At 35.2% G+C, this 18562-nt stretch overlaps 2 protein-coding genes and 1 non-coding gene across 12 annotated transcripts in view; 1 reads left to right on the forward strand and 2 right to left on the reverse strand.

The window, feature by feature from the left end:
• Positions 1 to 9398, reverse strand: part of ITGB3BP (integrin subunit beta 3 binding protein) — an 85346-nt gene extending 75948 nt beyond the window's left edge. For all 3 annotated transcript variants that reach the window (XM_059923968.1, XM_059923960.1, XM_059923975.1), the window contains exon 1: positions 9311 to 9398. In XM_059923968.1, the coding sequence (XP_059779951.1) occupies positions 9311 to 9315 (5 nt within the window). In that variant the 5' untranslated portion in view covers positions 9316 to 9398. The remainder of the gene's footprint in view (positions 1 to 9310) is intronic.
• LOC132354802 (small nucleolar RNA SNORA16B/SNORA16A family) lies at positions 2511 to 2646 on the reverse strand. The gene has a single exon (XR_009499417.1). It is a non-coding gene; the product is annotated as a small nucleolar RNA SNORA16B/SNORA16A family (small nucleolar RNA).
• A 113-nt stretch (positions 9399 to 9511) lies between the features above and the next one.
• Positions 9512 to 18562, forward strand: part of EFCAB7 (EF-hand calcium binding domain 7) — a 59236-nt gene continuing 50185 nt past the window's right edge. For 4 of the 8 annotated variants that reach the window (XM_059923916.1, XM_059923922.1, XM_059923928.1 and 1 more), the window contains exons 1-2: positions 9709 to 9823; positions 11749 to 11936. In XM_059923916.1, coding sequence (XP_059779899.1) covers positions 11750 to 11936 — 187 coding nt within the window. In that variant the 5' untranslated portion in view covers positions 9709 to 9823; position 11749. Of the gene's footprint in view, positions 9674 to 9697; positions 9824 to 11748; positions 11937 to 18562 lie in introns of those variants that run through there. The other 4 variants (XM_059923893.1, XM_059923902.1, XM_059923907.1 and 1 more) reach the window with 4 other exon arrangements.

Genomic DNA, 18562 nt, shown 5'->3' on the forward strand with positions numbered 1-18562 from the left:
AAAGACTTCAAAAATGGTCCACATCAAAAAAAAAAAATCCACGTATAACTTTATACTCGGTCTTCTATATCTTTGGTTCCACATCCACAGATTCAACCAACCATAGATTATGCAGTACTGTAGTACACATTTATTGAAAAGAATGGGCATGTAAGTGAACCTTCACAGTTCAAATCCATGTTCTTCAAGGGTCAACTGTACAGCTATTTTACTGGGTGTTATATAGTGTTTCAATTTAATTTTAACTTGTACTTCCCTGATGTCTAACAAAATGCTTATTTGCCATTCACTTAACTTCTTTTATTAAGTATTGGATCAAGTCTTTGGACCATTATTTTAATAAGGTTTTTATCTTTTTACTGTTGAGTTGTAAGAGTTCTTTATATATATATATATATATATATATTTTTTTTTTTTTTTTTTTTTTTTTTTGGCTGCTCCGCGCGGCATGTGGGATCTTAGTTCCCTGACCAGGGATCGAACCCGTGCCCCCTGCAGTGGAAGCACAGAGTCTTAATCACTGGACCACCAGGGAAGTCCCAAGAGTTCTTTATATGTTCTAAACGTATATTTACAATATATAAATTAGATGTAGTCTGATTTATCAATTTTATTCCTTTACGGTTGCTTTATGTACCTCGCCTAAAATTTTATCTACCCCATGTTGTAACAATATTCTCATGTATTTCCTTCCAGAAACTTTACTGTTTATATTTAAGACTATGCTACATCTCAAATTAAGTTTTGTATATGGTATAAGGTGGAAGTCAAGGTTGTTTGGTTTGTTTTTCCACATGGTGTTCCAGAACCAGTTGGAAAGATTTCTCTTTCCACAACTGAATTACTTCGGTACTTGGTTTGGTTCTACTTCTGGGCTTTTTATTCTTTTCCATTTTATCTATTTGCCATTATGCCCAAACCACATTGATTTCATTGCCACTTTATACAGTATAGTTAAGTCTAGGTAGTGTACATACTTTGTACACACACTAAGTCTAGTTAGTCTATGTACTCCAACTTCATTCTTCTTTTTTAAGATTGTTTGGACTACTGTAAGTCCTCAGCCTTTTTATAAAATTTTTGAAATCAGTTTTTCTATTTCTTTAAAATGTTTGCCAGGATTGACAGGAATTGCATTGAATCTAAAGATCAATTGGAGGGCTTCCCTCGTGGCTCAGTGGTTAAGGATCTGCCTGCCATTGCAGGGGACACAGGTTCAAGCCCTGGTCCAGAAAGATCCCACATGCTGCAGAGCAACTAAGCCCGTGAGTTACAATTACTGAGCCTGCACTCTAGAGCCCGCGAGCCACAACTACTGAGCCCACGTGCCACAACAACTGAAGCCCGTGTGCCTAGAGCCCATGCTCTGCAACAAGAGAAGCCATTACAATGAGGAGCCCGCGCACCGCAACGAAGAGTAGTCCCCACTCGCAGCAAGTAGAGAAAGCCCACAAGCATCAACAAAGACCCAATGCAGCCAAAAATAAATAAATAAAATAAATGTATTAAAAAAATAAATAAAGATCAATTGGAGAGAACCAACATTTTAATATAGTCTTCCAATCCATACATGCCCCTATTTATTTAAATCTTTATGTTCTCTAAGCAACATTTTGTAATTTTCACAGTAGAAATCTTCCATGTCTTCTGTTGAACTTATTATATTTTTTTTACATAATTATAAATGGAAAAACTTAAGCTTCATTTTCCAGGTGTTTATTGCTAACATGTAGAAATAGAATTGATCTTTGTACACTGACTTTGTGCTCTGCATCTTTGCTAAATAGTTCTAATAATTGTTTTGCAGCTTCCTTAGGATTTTCTATGTTCATGATCATATCATCAGCGGATCATCAATTTTACTTTCTCCTTTCCAACATTTATGCATTTCCTTTTTTTTTTAGTGTTTTGTTGAATAGAAGTTGTGAGTGGGCACATTCTTGCCTTGTTCCTAATCTTAGAAAAAGCGTTCAATACTGAGTATGATATTTGTAGGTTTTTCATAGGAAGGAGTTCCCTTCTATCCTAGTTTGCTAAGTTTTTATTTTATCATAAATGGGTGTGTTCTTCATAGAACTATTAATATGATCTTCTACAGTATGTACCTATCTATGTATTCACCTATCTATCAATCAATTCATCCAACCAGGAGTCTTTTATTGGTCACTTATATGCCAAGTACCAATATTAGCAAAAAAAAAAAATCCAACAAAGGTCAATGTTTCCATCTAACAGAGCCTGTACTCTCCTAGCTTGCCTCTTCCCATAGCGTTTCTTTCCCAACTCTGTAGAGCCACAATCACAGTTTAAGACAAATCTTATTCTAAAGCACAGCTCCAGCAACAAGCTGGTATCTTCAAGATTCTTCAGTTCAGACACTGCCAGGAAAACTTTGGGGCAACCAGGTCCTGAGGCTGTTGTGTTCCATCACTGTCATGACCCCAGAGTCCTCACTCACCAGAAAGCTCAACCCTCAGCTGGCACAGCTGAGAAATGACAGGTACAATGGGAACTGTCTTTTTCCTGAAATGCTGTAGATCAGTTACAGCAAACAGAACAGTGATCATCAAGGAAAACTGTCACTTTGGACTCCTTTTTGACCAGAGCAGTTATGTAGAAGCAGCTGCATCTTCGATTAGGACCATCCTTTATTCTCCTTTTAAAAACAATAATTGATTTTCAAATATTGAAAAAACTGCATTCTTGGGATAAATCCTACTTGGACATGATGTATTGTCTCTTTTACAGCTGCTGAATTAGATTTGCTAATCTTCTGCTGAGGATTTTTGATTCTGTGTTCATGAAATACATTGGTCAGCAATGTTCTTATAATTCTTTTATTGTATTTTGGTATCCAGTTAGGGTGGTATCAGTGTTATGAGGATTAAATGAGTTGGGATATATACATATATACATATAAACATATATATACGTCAATCTATATATATTTAAATCCAGTCTGATATTCTGTACCTTTTCGTTGGTGTCTTTATTGCACTTAAACTTAATGTAATCATTATACAGTTGGGTCTACATTTTGCTACTTGTTTTCTATCTGTCTCATTTGTTTTTTAGTCCTCTGATCTTCCTTTCCTGCCTTCTTTTGATTAAACATTTTTCAGTATACCACTTCAATTCCTCTGTTGTTTTTTATGTATTTTTTGGGTTATGTATTATTTTTCTTTGTATTTTTTATTAGTCACTCTGGGGCATTACAATATGCCTTTTTAACACATCACAGTTCATTTAGAGTTAATACAATATTACTTTACATAAATGTAAGAATCTTACAATGTTACTGTCCATTTCCTCTGTCCTTTGTGCTATACTGTTATACATATACATACACATGTTATAAAACCCACAGTAAGTGTTATAATTTTTGCTTTAAACACTCACATCTATTCAAGAAGTTACAAGCAAAAAATATATACAGTTGACCCTTGAACAACATGCGTTTGAACTGTGCTGGTCTACTTATACACAGATTTTTTTTCAATAAATATACAGTCAACCCTCCATATTCATGGGTTTCACACCTGTGGATCAAGATTTCCATCCATGGTTGGTTGACTCTGTGGAGAGAAAACCCTTGGATACGGAGGGCCAACTGTTTTCATTGTACTACACCATTTTATATAAGGGACTTGAGCATAAAATCTGTGTGATTTTAGTATAAGTGGGGCCTCCTGGAACCAATCCTCCACAGATACTGATGGACAACTATAGTCTTTTATATCTTATCACATATATACCATTCCCAGTATTCTTCAAATAGATGTAAATTTGTACTTGATATCATTTCCCTTCAGCTCAAATAACTTTTTTTTAGCATTTCTTCTATGCAGGTCTGCTGGTGACAGATATTCTGTTTTTATCTGATAATATCATTATTTTACCTTCATTTTGAAGGATAGTGTCTACATATAGAATTCTGGGTTGAGGTGTTTTTCCTTTTAGCACTTTAAAATGTCATTCTACTGTCTTCTGACCTCCATGGTTTTTTTTATGAGAAGTCAGCTTTCATTTGAATAGTTTCCCCTACAGGTAAAGCATCAATTTTCTCTGGCTGCTTTGAAGATTTTTGCTTCATTTTTAATTTTTATCAGTTTGACTATGGCATGTATATGTACATGTGCATAGACAAACATATACATATTTTTCATCTCAACTGGAGTTTGCTGAGCTTCTTGGATCTGTACTGTATGTTTTTCAGCAAAAGTGAGAAATTTAGGAGCCATTATTTCTTAAAATACATATATTTTTAATTTCATTCCCATTCTCTTCTGTTTCTAGGACTCTACTTACATATATTAGACCACTTGATATTGTCCCAGAAGTCACTAAGGCTCTGTATTTTATTTTTTCAATTAGATCATTTCTATTATTCTATCTTCAAGTTCTTTTCTTGCGCTATAAAGCCCACACAGTAAATATTTTCATTCTAGGTATTGTACTTTTCAAATACAGAATTTCCATTGCATCTTTTTCTCTTCTGAGATTCCCCATGTGTCCTTTCATTATGACCATTTTTTTCCTTTTAAGTTCTTGAACATATTTATAGTAGGTGCTTTAAAGTCTTTGTCTGCTAATTCTAAAATCTAAGTCATCTTGGGGTCAATTTCAATTGACTCTCAACGAGTCATATTTTGTTTCTCTGCTTGTCTGGTATTATTTTATTGCATCTTGTACACTGTAGACGATATGACATCGAGACTCTGAATTCTGCTTTCTTACTCTTAACAGTGTTGTTTTGTTCTAGCAGGCATTTAACTTGAATAAACTCAAACTATAAAATCTGTCTCCCCAGTGATGGACAGCAGCTGAAATCACTGTTCAATTCTTTCAGCATCCCAGCTGTTGCTTCCTGCCAGGCTTCATGGAGAATCCCTAATCCATGTGCAGTTAAGGGATCCATCAAGGATTCTGGCAGTTTATAACCAGATTTTGGGGCTACCCTCTTTTTAGGATTTTCCCTTTACTTGCCAGCAATTCTGGTAATCCCAAGCTCTTAACCCAACTCTTCAAACAAGTAAAACTGGAGCTTTCTCGTTGAGTTCTAGCTGTACTACATCATATGGACTGCCCTTGGATAAAACAATATAAATGCAAACTTTGCACATTGTAGTTCCCTTCTTTCAAGGGTCAACTCCCCTCCAATTTCTACCTAGTATGGTTGCTTTCCAGTGCCTTCAAGAAGTTACTTTTAATATTTTGCCCAGAGTTTAAAATTGTTATCTACGGAAGGTTCAGTTCAACACAATCTACTGTAACATTGAAGTCCATCTACTGAGCTTTTATTTCAACAATTATATATTTTTTGTTTCTAAACATTTTAATCATCCTAGTTTAAAATTTGCCTGGTCATTTTGGGTAGTCTCATTACTTGCTAATTTTTGTGATTCAACTTTTTATTTAAGTATTCTGTTCAATTATTTCATATTGTATCTCCGATAATTCCATTTTGTAAAGTCTTTGGGATCTAAATCCGTTGTTTACTATGTGTTTTAACTTTCACTCATGATAGTTTGTTTCCTTTTATGTTTGTTTATCTAGATTTTGGATATTTGGTTGATCTTAACCTGTGAAAAAAGTAGGGGCCTAAATTGAGGATGCTTCCTCCAAAGATGTACATTTAATTTCATTACTAGCCAAGGGATCCATACCAACTAGGGATCATTTTAGCTCCCTTCCCAGCTTAAATGTAGTCTCAAGTTTAACTTCCTTACCTTGCCTATAGCCCAAGGCTTAGTCTATCAAGCACAACATGGATATCAGTATTTATATTCAGGGCAATCTGCCTTTCATCTGTGCTTACTGATTACAGATCTGGTTTTGGCTATTTTTGTTTCACCCCTTGAGATTTAACTTCCTCCAAGTCCAAGGATGCAATAAAAAATATGATTTATGCAGGGTCAAGTTGCTTTTGACTGATAAGAGTCTGAGAGATTCTTGTCTGCCATATGAGGGGAGTCCCTCATGTCACTATTACAAGGCTGTACTATAGCTTCCTCATTTCTGTCCTTACTTTTTTTGCTGACTTTCACAAGCAGGAAAGAATTGTATTTAAAATTCATGTTTTTCATACTTAAAGCAAGTACTAACAACTTCAATCTTCTTTTAAAATGTACTATACTTTTAAAGTAAAAGAATAATAGAACTTTGAATATCTACTATGATTCAATGGGTGTTTATTAAATGGTTAACTTTTACTTAACCTGGCACATCATTTCACCCCCCACAACAATAAAATTCATTGTACTTGGCTCTATCACCAGCATGACTACAAACCCAAATAGGTGCAATAAAATAGCTTATCAGACCCAGAATATTCTTATATTCATTTTCTTTTATCAAGGAAAATAAAGCATATTTTAAAGTTCTCTCAGAAAACTCTCAGATTTTTATGAATACATCATCAGAATGGACCCCATAGAAATACTGTTAACCGTTTCCTCCAACACTAAAGCTATTCCAACTTTATAATCTTAATTCAGTCTATAGCTTGGAACAGAATAAAATTAACTCTTACAGGAATAGATGGAATGTCTTTGGCTGAATTAGCATGATAATTCACACTAATTAGAAAGATTAAGCAAGTGATACTAGGAATCTTTATAAAGGAAAAAATATAAGGGGGGAAAAAGCACTAGAAGGGGATTTGATTATTTACAGAAAGAGCTATTACAAAAGTATGTTTGACTTTAGTATTATGCAAATATAAACATGGTGTGAAATTTGTCTATAAAGATGAAATCTCTTACAAGCAGCAACTTTATAATTCAATTACTATTTAATGAGTAACTATACTAATCCATGAACTCACTGAGTAACAATCTAAGGGTCACACAGCTGGTAAAGTAGCAGAACCAAGATTCAAACCCTGGTTTGTCTCATTTCAAAGTCTTCAAATCCAAAAAATAAAAATAAAATAAAAATTTAAATTAAGGTTTCAGCCTAGATAGAGAAATGATGATGCCACTAATTTTATAATGTACACAGAGGAGGAGCAAATTTGAAAGGGATGATGATTAGCCTAATGAAACCAGGAAAGACATTTATCCAATTCATTTGTTTTCCCAGTTCCAAGATAGCATCTGTCTTATAGAAACAAAGAGAAGGCAGAGAAAACTATACTTATTGAGAATTTAATTCAAGATAAGTAATCTCTAAATCCTTTAAAAACATTTTAAGTAGTGTTTGATGCATACTAAAGAATACATGTATAATGATCAAGTTACGAAGCATAATAAGAAAATAAACACCCATAAACTCACCACACAATTTAAGAACTAGATCATTACCAATATGGATGGGTACACCTGTATGCTCCTTCTCTATTACGTCTGCTTTCCCGAGAAGGCAACCATTAAACTAAATTTTGTATTTATCAATTCCCTGTTTTTCTTCCCTTAATAATCTTATCATATACATATAGAATCCCAAATTAAAGTTTTTTTGCTTGTTCTTAAGCTTTATAAAGATAATATGCTATATGTAGTTTTCTACAAATTGGTTCTTTCACTCAGTATATTTTTAAGATTCATCCATCCACTCTATTGTTATTGGATATTTATTGTTTATTATTCATTTTAGATTAATTTAGGCCATGTATATTTCCACAGTTACTCATTATATTTTTTTCCTGTCAAGATTTAAAGAAATTAGAAAAGAGACAGATCACACAATCCAATACCCAAAATACCAAGTACCAAAAAGTCAACATATCAACATCACTTAAAAACCATACCACTTTCACATGTAACTTGCCAAGATGACTTTTGGCACCACCATTTGTGACCCTGCAGTTTAACCACATTGAAAAATAAAAGTTTACTAACAATTGTGGAGATCCTCTACTAAAATACTTTTGCATTATTTAACCATTAATTTGGTCTTAAATCACTTTGCCAAAATAAACTCAGTGAAGTTGCTATATATTTAAGATGTCAACCTCAACTTTAAGGTTATGTATTTATTTCCAAAATATAATTACTGCAGACACTCCTAATATAACATGTACCTGTTAATATGTTAAGAAAACAGTTGTCCAAAAGGTCCCCACTTAACAGTTTTTTTTTGGTTCCCTACTATCTACAGCAGAACAGGAGCATAGTTCAGAAAGTATCACTACTTGTTAAGCAAACACACACGAGTTTCCATGGTATTCTTATTTGGCAGGGACTTTGTTACACTTTCCTCACAGCTTTGTATAAGTGCTAACTGGGTTATTTTTCTAGTGCAAGAGTAGTGAGGCAAGTCTTTTTGCTTCATTTTGGGGAAAGGAAAACCTCTTTAATAATCCATACCTTTTAAGGGTATAAGTGAAACATGTATTTATTGATACCTGTGTGTAGGACACCTTATTAGGTGCTGAGTTCCCTAATCTGGAAAGTAGAGAGAACAGCAGCGCCTACCTCCCAAGGTCCTTTTTAAGATTCAATGAGAAAATGTAGGGAAATTGCTAAACACAGTACCCAAATCATAATTAAACATTCAACAAATGTAGGTTATTATTTCTGCAAATTTTTCCACTTTCATGTCAATTCCTATTTGATACAGATGTCCCTCCTCCCACCCTGTGTTACTTTGCATTTGCTCAAACCTGAATGTGACGGAGAAATAAGTTACTCTAGAAGCACGCAAGAGGGGGTACCTAAATCAGCCTGGGGACAAGAGGCAGCCAGAGAATTTCATGTGTTATATATTATCCCCACCCCCACCCCCCCAAAAAAGTTCTTTACGGAGCTTAAAAAAAAAAGTCTCTATTGGGCAGTGATAAGCAAGAAAACTGAAGCCCGGAGGTGATTAAGTGACTCGCTCAACGTTGGACAGCTCTTTACAGAATTGGCTATGCTTCCTCATTTGAGAGCTGGAGTTCAGGTCTCTTGGGACCCGGTCCATGAGTTCTGCCACAAGTTTATATGAGCTCGTGACACTAATCTAGGCATTTAATGGCTTAATCAAATTATACGGCGTGATGCAATCTACCCTGTCCTATTCTCGGTATGTTAACCATATTTGAAATTATTTCAAGCAATACATCACTAAGTATAACCCACAGCCTATAAAATCTGTCAGAAGCCTTGTGGAATCAGAATTAAAGTGGACAAATACTACCGGATAAGTAAGGTTGGAAGGGAAGCAGACGTAGGTTGAGGGAACCAAGCACTAGGAACTGTCGGAGGAAAAGATAAAGTAAAAGTAGGAAAAGTAGGAAAACAGAAAAGGTTATTGGGCTACATAATATCTATTCTTCTTGCTCACAGAGGGGCCCAAACACAGCTACACCCGGGGAGGAGATACTTACGGCATTTCGACATTCAGGGACGCACCCCTGTCGCTGGATAAAAACCACTGAGCAACCTCTTACGAAAACAGAGAACCTTCGGAGGGAAACACTGAAGCCTGAAAAGCGCGGGCGAACGGTGCCTCGACGCTGTGCCACACTCCACGCGGCCCGCCGGAAACACTCCCCCAGCGACAAGGGATCCCAGTGTATGCCGGGAAGGGGGGAGGAGAGTCTACGCCTAGGACAGCTCTCAGTCACTGCCAGGGCAACGCAGGACCCTCTCTCACGACTCTGACCAGAAGGCCCCCGGTAGAAGAGAGGCAGAGCCACCTCCGTTGGCTCTGGAGTAACTATCCCTAGATTTCTAGCCGGACCATTTGGGTAGGTACTCCGTATCTTGTTTCCGGTAGCGGAGAGGTGCAGTTGCCATGGTAATTAAAAGAAGGCCAAGGACCTTCCGGCCACTGTGAGAGGATTGCGGAATCCGTAAGGAGAATTGGCTGCGCTTCCTCGTTTGTGACCTGCAGTTAGGTAGCAAGCAGCTCGCTATCTGTCTCTTCGCCCGCTCCGTTCGTCACTGTTCGGCTTCTCTTTCTCCACCTGCATCTTTTACCTCTCTGTCATAAGTACACTTGCTCCGTGTCTGTACTTAAAAATGTACATATAAATGCAGTTTTATTCCCAGAGGAATACAAAAATAGAGAGATGTTGCCGGATATCAGCTGTGAACGTATGTTACTGTGTAGGGACGGCGACTGGATGGCTGTTTTCCCTTGGCCCTTTAGAAGCCTTAGGCGCTTGTTCACAGTTTATTTTTCTTGCTATTGTGTGGCTGCTTATTTATGGAGCGGTTCGCTGCAAAGTACTCTCTAGGCCCTTGTCTTGGTCTTGGGCTGGAGTTTTAGATGCAGGAGGTTTCCAAGCCTGAGGGGCGCAATTATATATTTAATTATATATTTAAGCTTCAGTTTAGTCTCTCGTTACAGAGAGGGAAAAAATAGCATTCTGGAACATATCACACATGGAATTTCCACGTGAGGGAGTCACCTTATTTGGAAAGAGCATTTGAGGACAATCTTAAAAAAATATTTACATTTTTAAGTTGCTGGCTGCAAAACGAACGTTCATTCTCCCTTACTTATTGGAACAGTTTTCTTTCACATTTGTGAGGAGATGCGTGCATGCGTATGTGTTTAGAACTGTGATGCTTAATTATAGTGATACCAATTTGCAGTAACCAGACTGTGACACCGCATCCCTGTGGGGTCCTTCTAAATCTGGTGTAAGATGAAAGTGTCAGGCAGGCGGTCTGTGTATTATAAATAGGGTACTTCATCCATGATAAGCGATTATTATCTTTCTTTCCCAAGTGTAAAAGACCTATATAATTCAAGAAGGTGCAAGTGATTTAGGCCTCCTGAGTAAGAATCCAATGAGTCCTGAAGGGGACCCTACCTGTGTCGTCTTATTGTTAAACTTGAAATATTCAATTTATTAGGTTGGAATGTATTTTTAGAAGTCAGAGCTGGGTAAAATAATGTTGCAAGCTGTTAGACCTCCAGCACAATTTAGGGCCTCATAGTAACTGTTGTACAAGAAGCCTTCGTTCACATTAAAAAAAGAAGAAACTGTTAATTGAAATTTACTGCCTTTTGCTACTTACTATTAGCTGGATGACATCTCTGTCTCTCAATTTCCTTATCTGTAAAACGGGCAAAAAATACCTGACCACTGTAGTAGGTATAAATCAAGATGTATGACAGTTCTTTAAGCTCTTATGAGCAGAGGTGCTATATAAACCCCCCAAATTATTATTATTATTATTAACATTATTATTGGTAGTAGTGGAACACAGTAAAACCCCAGGATAATGCTATAAATGACTGGATTTTAAAATTCAGTCATTTAAAATGTGGGGCTGAATTACTGAGATGTTAGTGAAATGACCTGGTTGATGCTGCTGTGGAGATGGATGCCAACTGCCAATCACATTATAGTCAAATTCTCATTATGGTGGCGATTCACTCTATCTACAGTTTATTTAGCACTTATTATGTGCCAGGCACTGTTCTATATGCTTCACATGTGTTAATTTACTTAATCCTCATTACAACCCTATGAAGAGTCTCAACTGACTGTCTTCTAATTTTGAGAGAATAGATGCATGCTTTTCCTTTGCCCTGTGATTCTTCTTTTGTATTTATGTTACACCTTTGTTTTGGCTTTGTTCTTTTGGCTCTCTTATATATATATATTTAGAAAGCAACTGCCAAAGGCTTATTCTAGCTTAACATATGATAATATAACTGTATGCATATTATAATGTACAGCTTTTTTCCACATATAAAAACCTTGATGTCTTGATTCCCCCCCCACCCCAGTTTGAAAGGCAAAGTGACACTTGCATTTTAGGATTAACATTGACTAAAATAAAATTTTAAATTATTTTCTAATAGAATGGCCATCAGTCCAGGAAGTGATGCAGCTTTCTCCAGTCAGAAATCAACGCTTTCAGAGAGTCCTCGATCAAAGAAATTTCCACTAACTGAAGAGGAGATATTTTATATGAATTGTAGAGCTGCCTACTTAACTGTTTTCAAAAGCAGCTTAGATAACATTATTTCTAAAGATCAACTTTGCTTAGGTAATTTTTTTTAACTTAAGTAGCTTGCCTTATTTGTTGAAAGCTAATAGATCAGAAAGACTGCAATTAGAATTACATTGTTGAATCATTCCAGTTTCTTAGTTAAGCTTGAGCAATGGAACTACCTTATGCTATTGTGCCATTTTATATAGCTACATCATCTAAGAGGTTCAAAATAAAACTTTCAGTGTTCAAATAGACTAGATTAGTATTTTTAAAGCTTCCATTAATTACTTGCTTAAAAACATTTTTTAAATTCTTATCTTCATACTTTAAGATTCATAAATTCTTATGTTGGTACTTTAAGATTTATAATGATAGAATTAAAACACTTCTGGCAACTGAATCACTAGTCTGAATTTGACCTACACTGGGGAAAATGTTAAGGGAATATATATATATATATATATATATATATATATATATATATATATATATATATGGTTGAATGATTGTGAAAGAGTAGTATTAAGAAATAAGTGAAATTTTAAAAGAAAATTAAGAATTCTGGGTTTTGTCCTGCTCTTTAGGGGTGAGAGTTAGAGTTGATCTTTTTTTGCTTCTTTCCATTATATTTTTTTAGTTTATTTTTTATTGAAGTAGAGTTGAATTACAATGTTGTGTTCATTACTGCTGTACAGCTAAGTGACTCAGCTATATATATACATTCTTTTTCATATTCTTTTCCATTATGGTTTATCACAGGATATTGAATATAGTTCCCTGTCCTATACAGTAGGACCTTGTTGTCTATCTATTCTATATATACCAGTTTGCAACTGCTAATCTCAAACTCCCAGTCCAACCCTCTCCCACCCTCCTCCCCCTTAGCAAGCACCAGTCTATTCTCTATGTCTGTGATTCTGTTTCTGTTTCATAAGTAGGTTCATTTGTATCATATTTTAGATTCCACATATAAGTAATATAATATGGTATTTGTCTTTCTCTTTCTCATTTAGTATGATAATCTCTAGTTGCATCCGTGTTGCTGCAAATGGCATTATTTTGTTCTTTTTATGGTTAAGTAGTATTCCATTGTTTATATGTACCACATTTTCTTTATCCATTCATCTTTCGATGGACATTTAGATTGTTTCATATCTTGGCTGCTGTGAATAGTGCTGCTATGAACATAGGGGTGCATGTATCTTTTTGAATTATAGTTTTTGTCTAGATATATGCCCAGAAGTGGGATTACTGGATCATATGGTAATTCCATTTTTAGTTTTCTTTTTTTTAAATAAATTTATTTATTTTAGGCTGCATTGGGTCTTTGTTGCTGCGCACAGGCTTTGTCTGGTTGCAGTGAGTGGGAGCTACTCTTTGTTGCAGTGTACGTGCATCTCATTGTGGTGGCTTCTCTTGTTGCGGAGTATGGGCTCTAGGTGCACAGGCTTCAGTAGCTGTGGCACGTGTGCTCAGTAGTTGTGGCTTGCAGGCTCTAGAGCGCAGGCCCAGTAGTTAGGCACACGGGCTTAGTTGCTCTGCGCCATGTGGGATCTTCCCGGACCAGGGCTTGAACCCATGTCCCCTGCATTGGCAGGTTGATTCTTAACCACTGCACCACCAGGGAAGCCCTATTTTTAGTTCTCTGAGGAACCTCCATACTATTTTCCACAGTGTCTGCACAAACTTTACATTCCCACCAACAGTGTAGGAGGGTTCCCTTTTCTCCACACCCTCTTCAGCATTTATTATTTGTTTAATGTTGGCCATTCTGACCAGCGTGAGGTGGTACTTCATTGTAGTTTTGATTTGAAGTTCTCTAATAATTAGCGATGTGGAGCATCTTTTCATGTGCCTATTGGCCATTTGTATTTCTTCTTTGGAGAAATGTCTCTTTAGGTCTTCTTCCCGTTTTTCAATTGGGTGGTTTGTTTTTTCATTGTTGAGTTGTATGAGCTGTTTGTATATTTTGGAAATTAAGCCCTTGTCAGTTGCATCATTTGCGAATATTTTCTCCTATTCTGTGGGTTGTCTTTTCATTTTGTTGGTGGTTTCCTTTGCTGTGCAAAAGCTTGTAAATTTGATTAGGTCCCATTTGTTTATTTTTGGTTTTATTTCTATTGCCTTGGGAGACTGACCTAAAAAAACATTGGTACAATTTATGTCAGAGAATATTTTGCCTGTGTTCTCTTCTAGGAGTTTTATGGAGTCATGTCTTATGTTTAAGTCTTTAAGCCATTTTGAGTTTATTTTTGTGTATGGTGAGACGGTGTGTTAACTTCATTGATTTACATGCAGCTGTCCAACTTTCCCAACACCACTTGCTGAAGAGACTGTCTTTTTCCCATTGTGTATTCTTACCTCCTTTGTCGAAGATTCATTGACCGTAGGTGTGTGGGTTTATTTCTGGGCTCTCCATTCTGTTCCATTGGTCCATATGTCTGTTTCTGTACCAGTACCACAAATGTTTTGATTACTGTAGGTTTGTAGTACTGTCTGAGGTCTGGGATGGCTATGTCTCCTGCTTTGTTTTTTTTCTTCAGCATTGCTTTGGCAATTCTGGGTCTTTTATGGTTCCATATGAATTTTAGGATTATTTGTTCTAGATCTGTGGAAAAGGTCATGGGAATTTGATAGGGATCACATTAAATCTGTAGATTGCTTTGGGTAGTATAGCCATTTTAACAATATTAATTCTTCCAGTCCGAGAGCATGGGATATCTTCCATTTCTTTGAATCATCTTCAGTTTCCTTCATTAATGCTTTATAGTTATCAACATATAAATCTTTCACCTCCTTGGTGAGGTTTATTCCTAATATTTTATTTTTTGGGTTGTGATTTTAAAAGGTATTGTTTTTTACATTCCCTTTCTGATATTTCATTGTTGGTGTAAAGAAATGCAACCAGTTTCTGTATGTTAAACTTGTATCCTGCTATCTTGCTGAATTTGTTTATCAGTTCTAGTAGTTTTTGTGTGGAGTCTTTAGGGTTTTCTGTCTATAGTATCATATCATCTGCGTATAATGACAATTTTACCTCTTCCCTTCCAACTTAGATACCTTTTGTTTCTTTTTCTTGTCTGATTGCTGTGGCTAGGACTCCCAATACTATGTTGAAGAGAAGTGGTGAGAGTGGGCATCCTTGTCTTGTTCCAGATTTTAGCAGAAAGGCTTTTAATTTTTCACCATTGAGTATTATATTGGCTGTGGGTTTGTCATAAATAGCTTTTACTATTTTGAGATATGTTCCCTCTATACCCACTTTGGTAAGAGTTTTTATCATGAATGGATGTTGGATTTTGTCAAGTGCTTTTTTTGCATCTATTGAGATGATGATGTGGTTTTTGACTTTTCTTTTGTTTATGTGGTGTATCATAAACAAAACTGATTGATTTGCATATGTTGAGCCATCCTTGTGAACTTGGGATGAATCCCACTTGGTCGTGGTGTATGATCTTTTTTATGCATTGTTGGATTTGGTTTGCTAATATTTTGTTGAGAATTTTTGCATCTATATTCATCAAAGATATTGGCCTGCAATTTTCTTTTTTGGTGGTGTCTTTGTCTGGTTTTGGTATCAGGGTGATGGTGGCTTCATTGAATGACCTTGGGAGTGTTCCCTCCTCTTCAACTTTTTGAAAGAGTTTGAGAAGGATCGGTATAAGTTCTTCTTTGTATGTTTGGTAGAATTTGCCTGTGAAGCCATCTGCTCCTGGACTTTTGTTTGTAGGGAGTTTTTAAATTACAGATTCTATTTCAGTTCTAGTGATCCATCTGTTCAAATTATCTATTTCTTCTTGATTTAATTTTGGTGGGCTGTATGTTTCTAGAAACTTGTCAATTTCTTCTAGGTTGTCAAATTTGTTGGTATATGATTGTTCATACTATTCCCATGTGGTTTTTTTGTATTTCTGCGGTATCAGTTCTTATGTCTCCTTTTTCATTTCTTATTTTGTTTATTTGTGTTCTCTCTTCTTCTTGGTGAGCCTGGCCAGAGGTTTGTCAGTCTTGTTTATTCTTTCAAAGAACCAGCTTTTGGTTTTATTGACTTTTCCTATTGTTTTTTTTTTAAGCTCTGTTTTATTTATTTCCTGTCTGATCTTTCTTCCTTCCTTTCTTCTGCTGACTTTAGGTTTTGTTTGTTCTTTTTCTAATTATTTTAAGTGGTAGTTTATGTTGTTTATTTGAGATTTTTCTTGTTTTTTGAGGAAGACTTGTATTGCTATGAACTTTCCTCTAATAACTGCTTTTTCTGCATCCCATAGATTTTGTATGGTTGTGTTTTCCATTATATTTTAAATCTTCTGGTGCAGATATCCCCCAAACCAGTGAATTTGGTCCTTACTAGGTGTGTCAAATGACTTGGAGGTCTTTAGTCTTAAGAAAGTGGGAAACAACAATACCAGATAATACTATACTCATGTCGGTTTCATCAAGGCTAATAACTTTATGAGTAGAAAAACTGAGTTTTTTTGCCAACTTTAGAAACAGTTTCCTGAAATAAAAAATCTGACATATTCTTGCAACAGTGTCTTGGATTTATATGCAATAAGATATCTATTTGAGGAAACCCATTTTGGGAAATATAAAAATTGAAAAGATTAAAATTTATATTTTATTATAAACTATAATTTTAGTTTTTTCTCTCTATTCTTTTGAATATTGGCTGAGATCATGAATCTACAAAGTTTAAAAGTTTAACATGCTTTCTGCTACTATGGCATTTAGTTTAAATCAATGAGTATGTATTACTAAGGTGTTATCAGTCGTATAGAATTATCTGGGAGGATAATAATGTAGTGTTCATCTCTTCAACTTTTGATTTTATGGTGGAATATTCTTTGTAAAATTGTAATGATTGATTTCAGATAATCTAGATTTTAAAAAACTGGTTGTGTGAACCAGTGATGTCTCTTTCTTAAACTTTTATGCCTTTCGTCTATAACCTTCTGCCACTTATGCACATACATGTGCTTTGACATTCCATTTTGAAATAGGATAAAGCAGTACTTTATCTTATTTGGAAATGGAAAGTCAAAGAGAACTTTAGAGTTCCTTTTTTCCCCAGCTTACAAATAATACAGGTATTATAAACTCATGTCAAAGCTTAAAGTAAACCCTGGCAGAAGATCAGTATTTTGGTGTAAACCTTTAAACATCTACAATTACATTGTGTTTTCACTGTTATTGGACTTCATAATGAGCTCCAACTAATTCTAAAACTAAAGATTAAAGTTAGGTTAGTATAGTACCTATTTCTTAGATATGGGAATGTTTAGTTAATACATGTTTTGGCAAAAATAATTTTATTCTGAGAAAGTTGTTCTTTTAGACAACAGTAATTTTAAAAATATTTTAAAAATATTTTGTTATTGAAGATAGCAACAAGCATTTGAGCTGCCACTTGTGGGAAAGAGTTACACATCTATTTTTCCAGAGCTGGACAGAAAATACCATTTTTTTCACACGGACTTTTGACTTTAAATCACAACTTCATTTAGGTCCTACTTGTATTCCCAGATTTTAAAGGGAGGAGGCTGACTGGGGATGGAATCCTAAAACACATATGCCCTTTTTGTGATTATCTTGATAGATGAATTAAGGAATTGTCCACTTATACACTAGGCAGACTACTTATCTTTTATTCCTGGGCAACATGGTAATTAGGGCTTTTGTCTACTTCCAAAATAAACTTGTGGAAATTTAAAAAAACATGTTATTTCCACTGTTACAAATTTCCACAAAGGCTTTCTAGGTGAATGGAAGATGGCAATTGCTATGGCTGTAACTTTTGGTAACTCTGAGAGTCACCTCTAGTTGATGATCTTGTTTCTGTTTCTTTGCCAAAGTTTATGTTATCTAGGTACAATGCACTGGCATAATCTGGAAGATGGGAAAATTTATCTTAGTCCATTAACTTCTAATATGTTATTAACCATAAATCTTGACCACAAGTAGCAACTTTACACTTAAGGTGTGGACTTACTATTTAGATTATAAAACTTCTTAGGAACCAAGAAGCTTATATCTTTAAAAATAAAAAATCACCTCATATTATTCTTGTGTACAATGAATGTTCAATATAATGGACTCACAAATGTCTGCATTTTATTGCCTTGATCTAGTTTCTATTTCCTTGAGGATATTTCTTTAGTTAAATTGTTTTTTATATATTATTCCTTATTACATTAAATTGTAGAATATCTAGGTTATCAATTTTTAATGGTGATTGACAATGCATAGATCTTGTGAAATCTCACCTAAGATAGTGGGAAATATCCAATATAAGGTTTTATAATAGAAGTTTGTAGTATAATTCAGGACAGTTACACCTTTTAAAATTCTGTTAATTTTGTCTGTGGTGCTTAGGAAACTTACTATTGGATCATTTTAGATAGTGTTAAGACATTAAAGTCTTAATATGAAGAGATTAGTCTATTTGCAAATTACCAAGTTACTCCTATTCAACTGTACAAAATATCTACAATTGTTTAAAACCATTATATTTTAGTGTGATATGACATGCAAATATACAAAGCCTTTCTCACATTGTAATTCTTTGCATCTCATAGTTATAAGGGCATAGCTTTTAAAATAGGAATGTCTTATGAATAACTGGTAATAGGACTATTTTTAAATGTTCTGGTTTAAAATGAAAAGTAATTTGACCATTGTATCTC

The sequence above is a fragment of the Balaenoptera ricei genome, chromosome 1 (assembly GCF_028023285.1).
Source record: "Balaenoptera ricei isolate mBalRic1 chromosome 1, mBalRic1.hap2, whole genome shotgun sequence".
Lineage (NCBI taxonomy): Eukaryota > Metazoa > Chordata > Mammalia > Artiodactyla > Balaenopteridae > Balaenoptera > Balaenoptera ricei.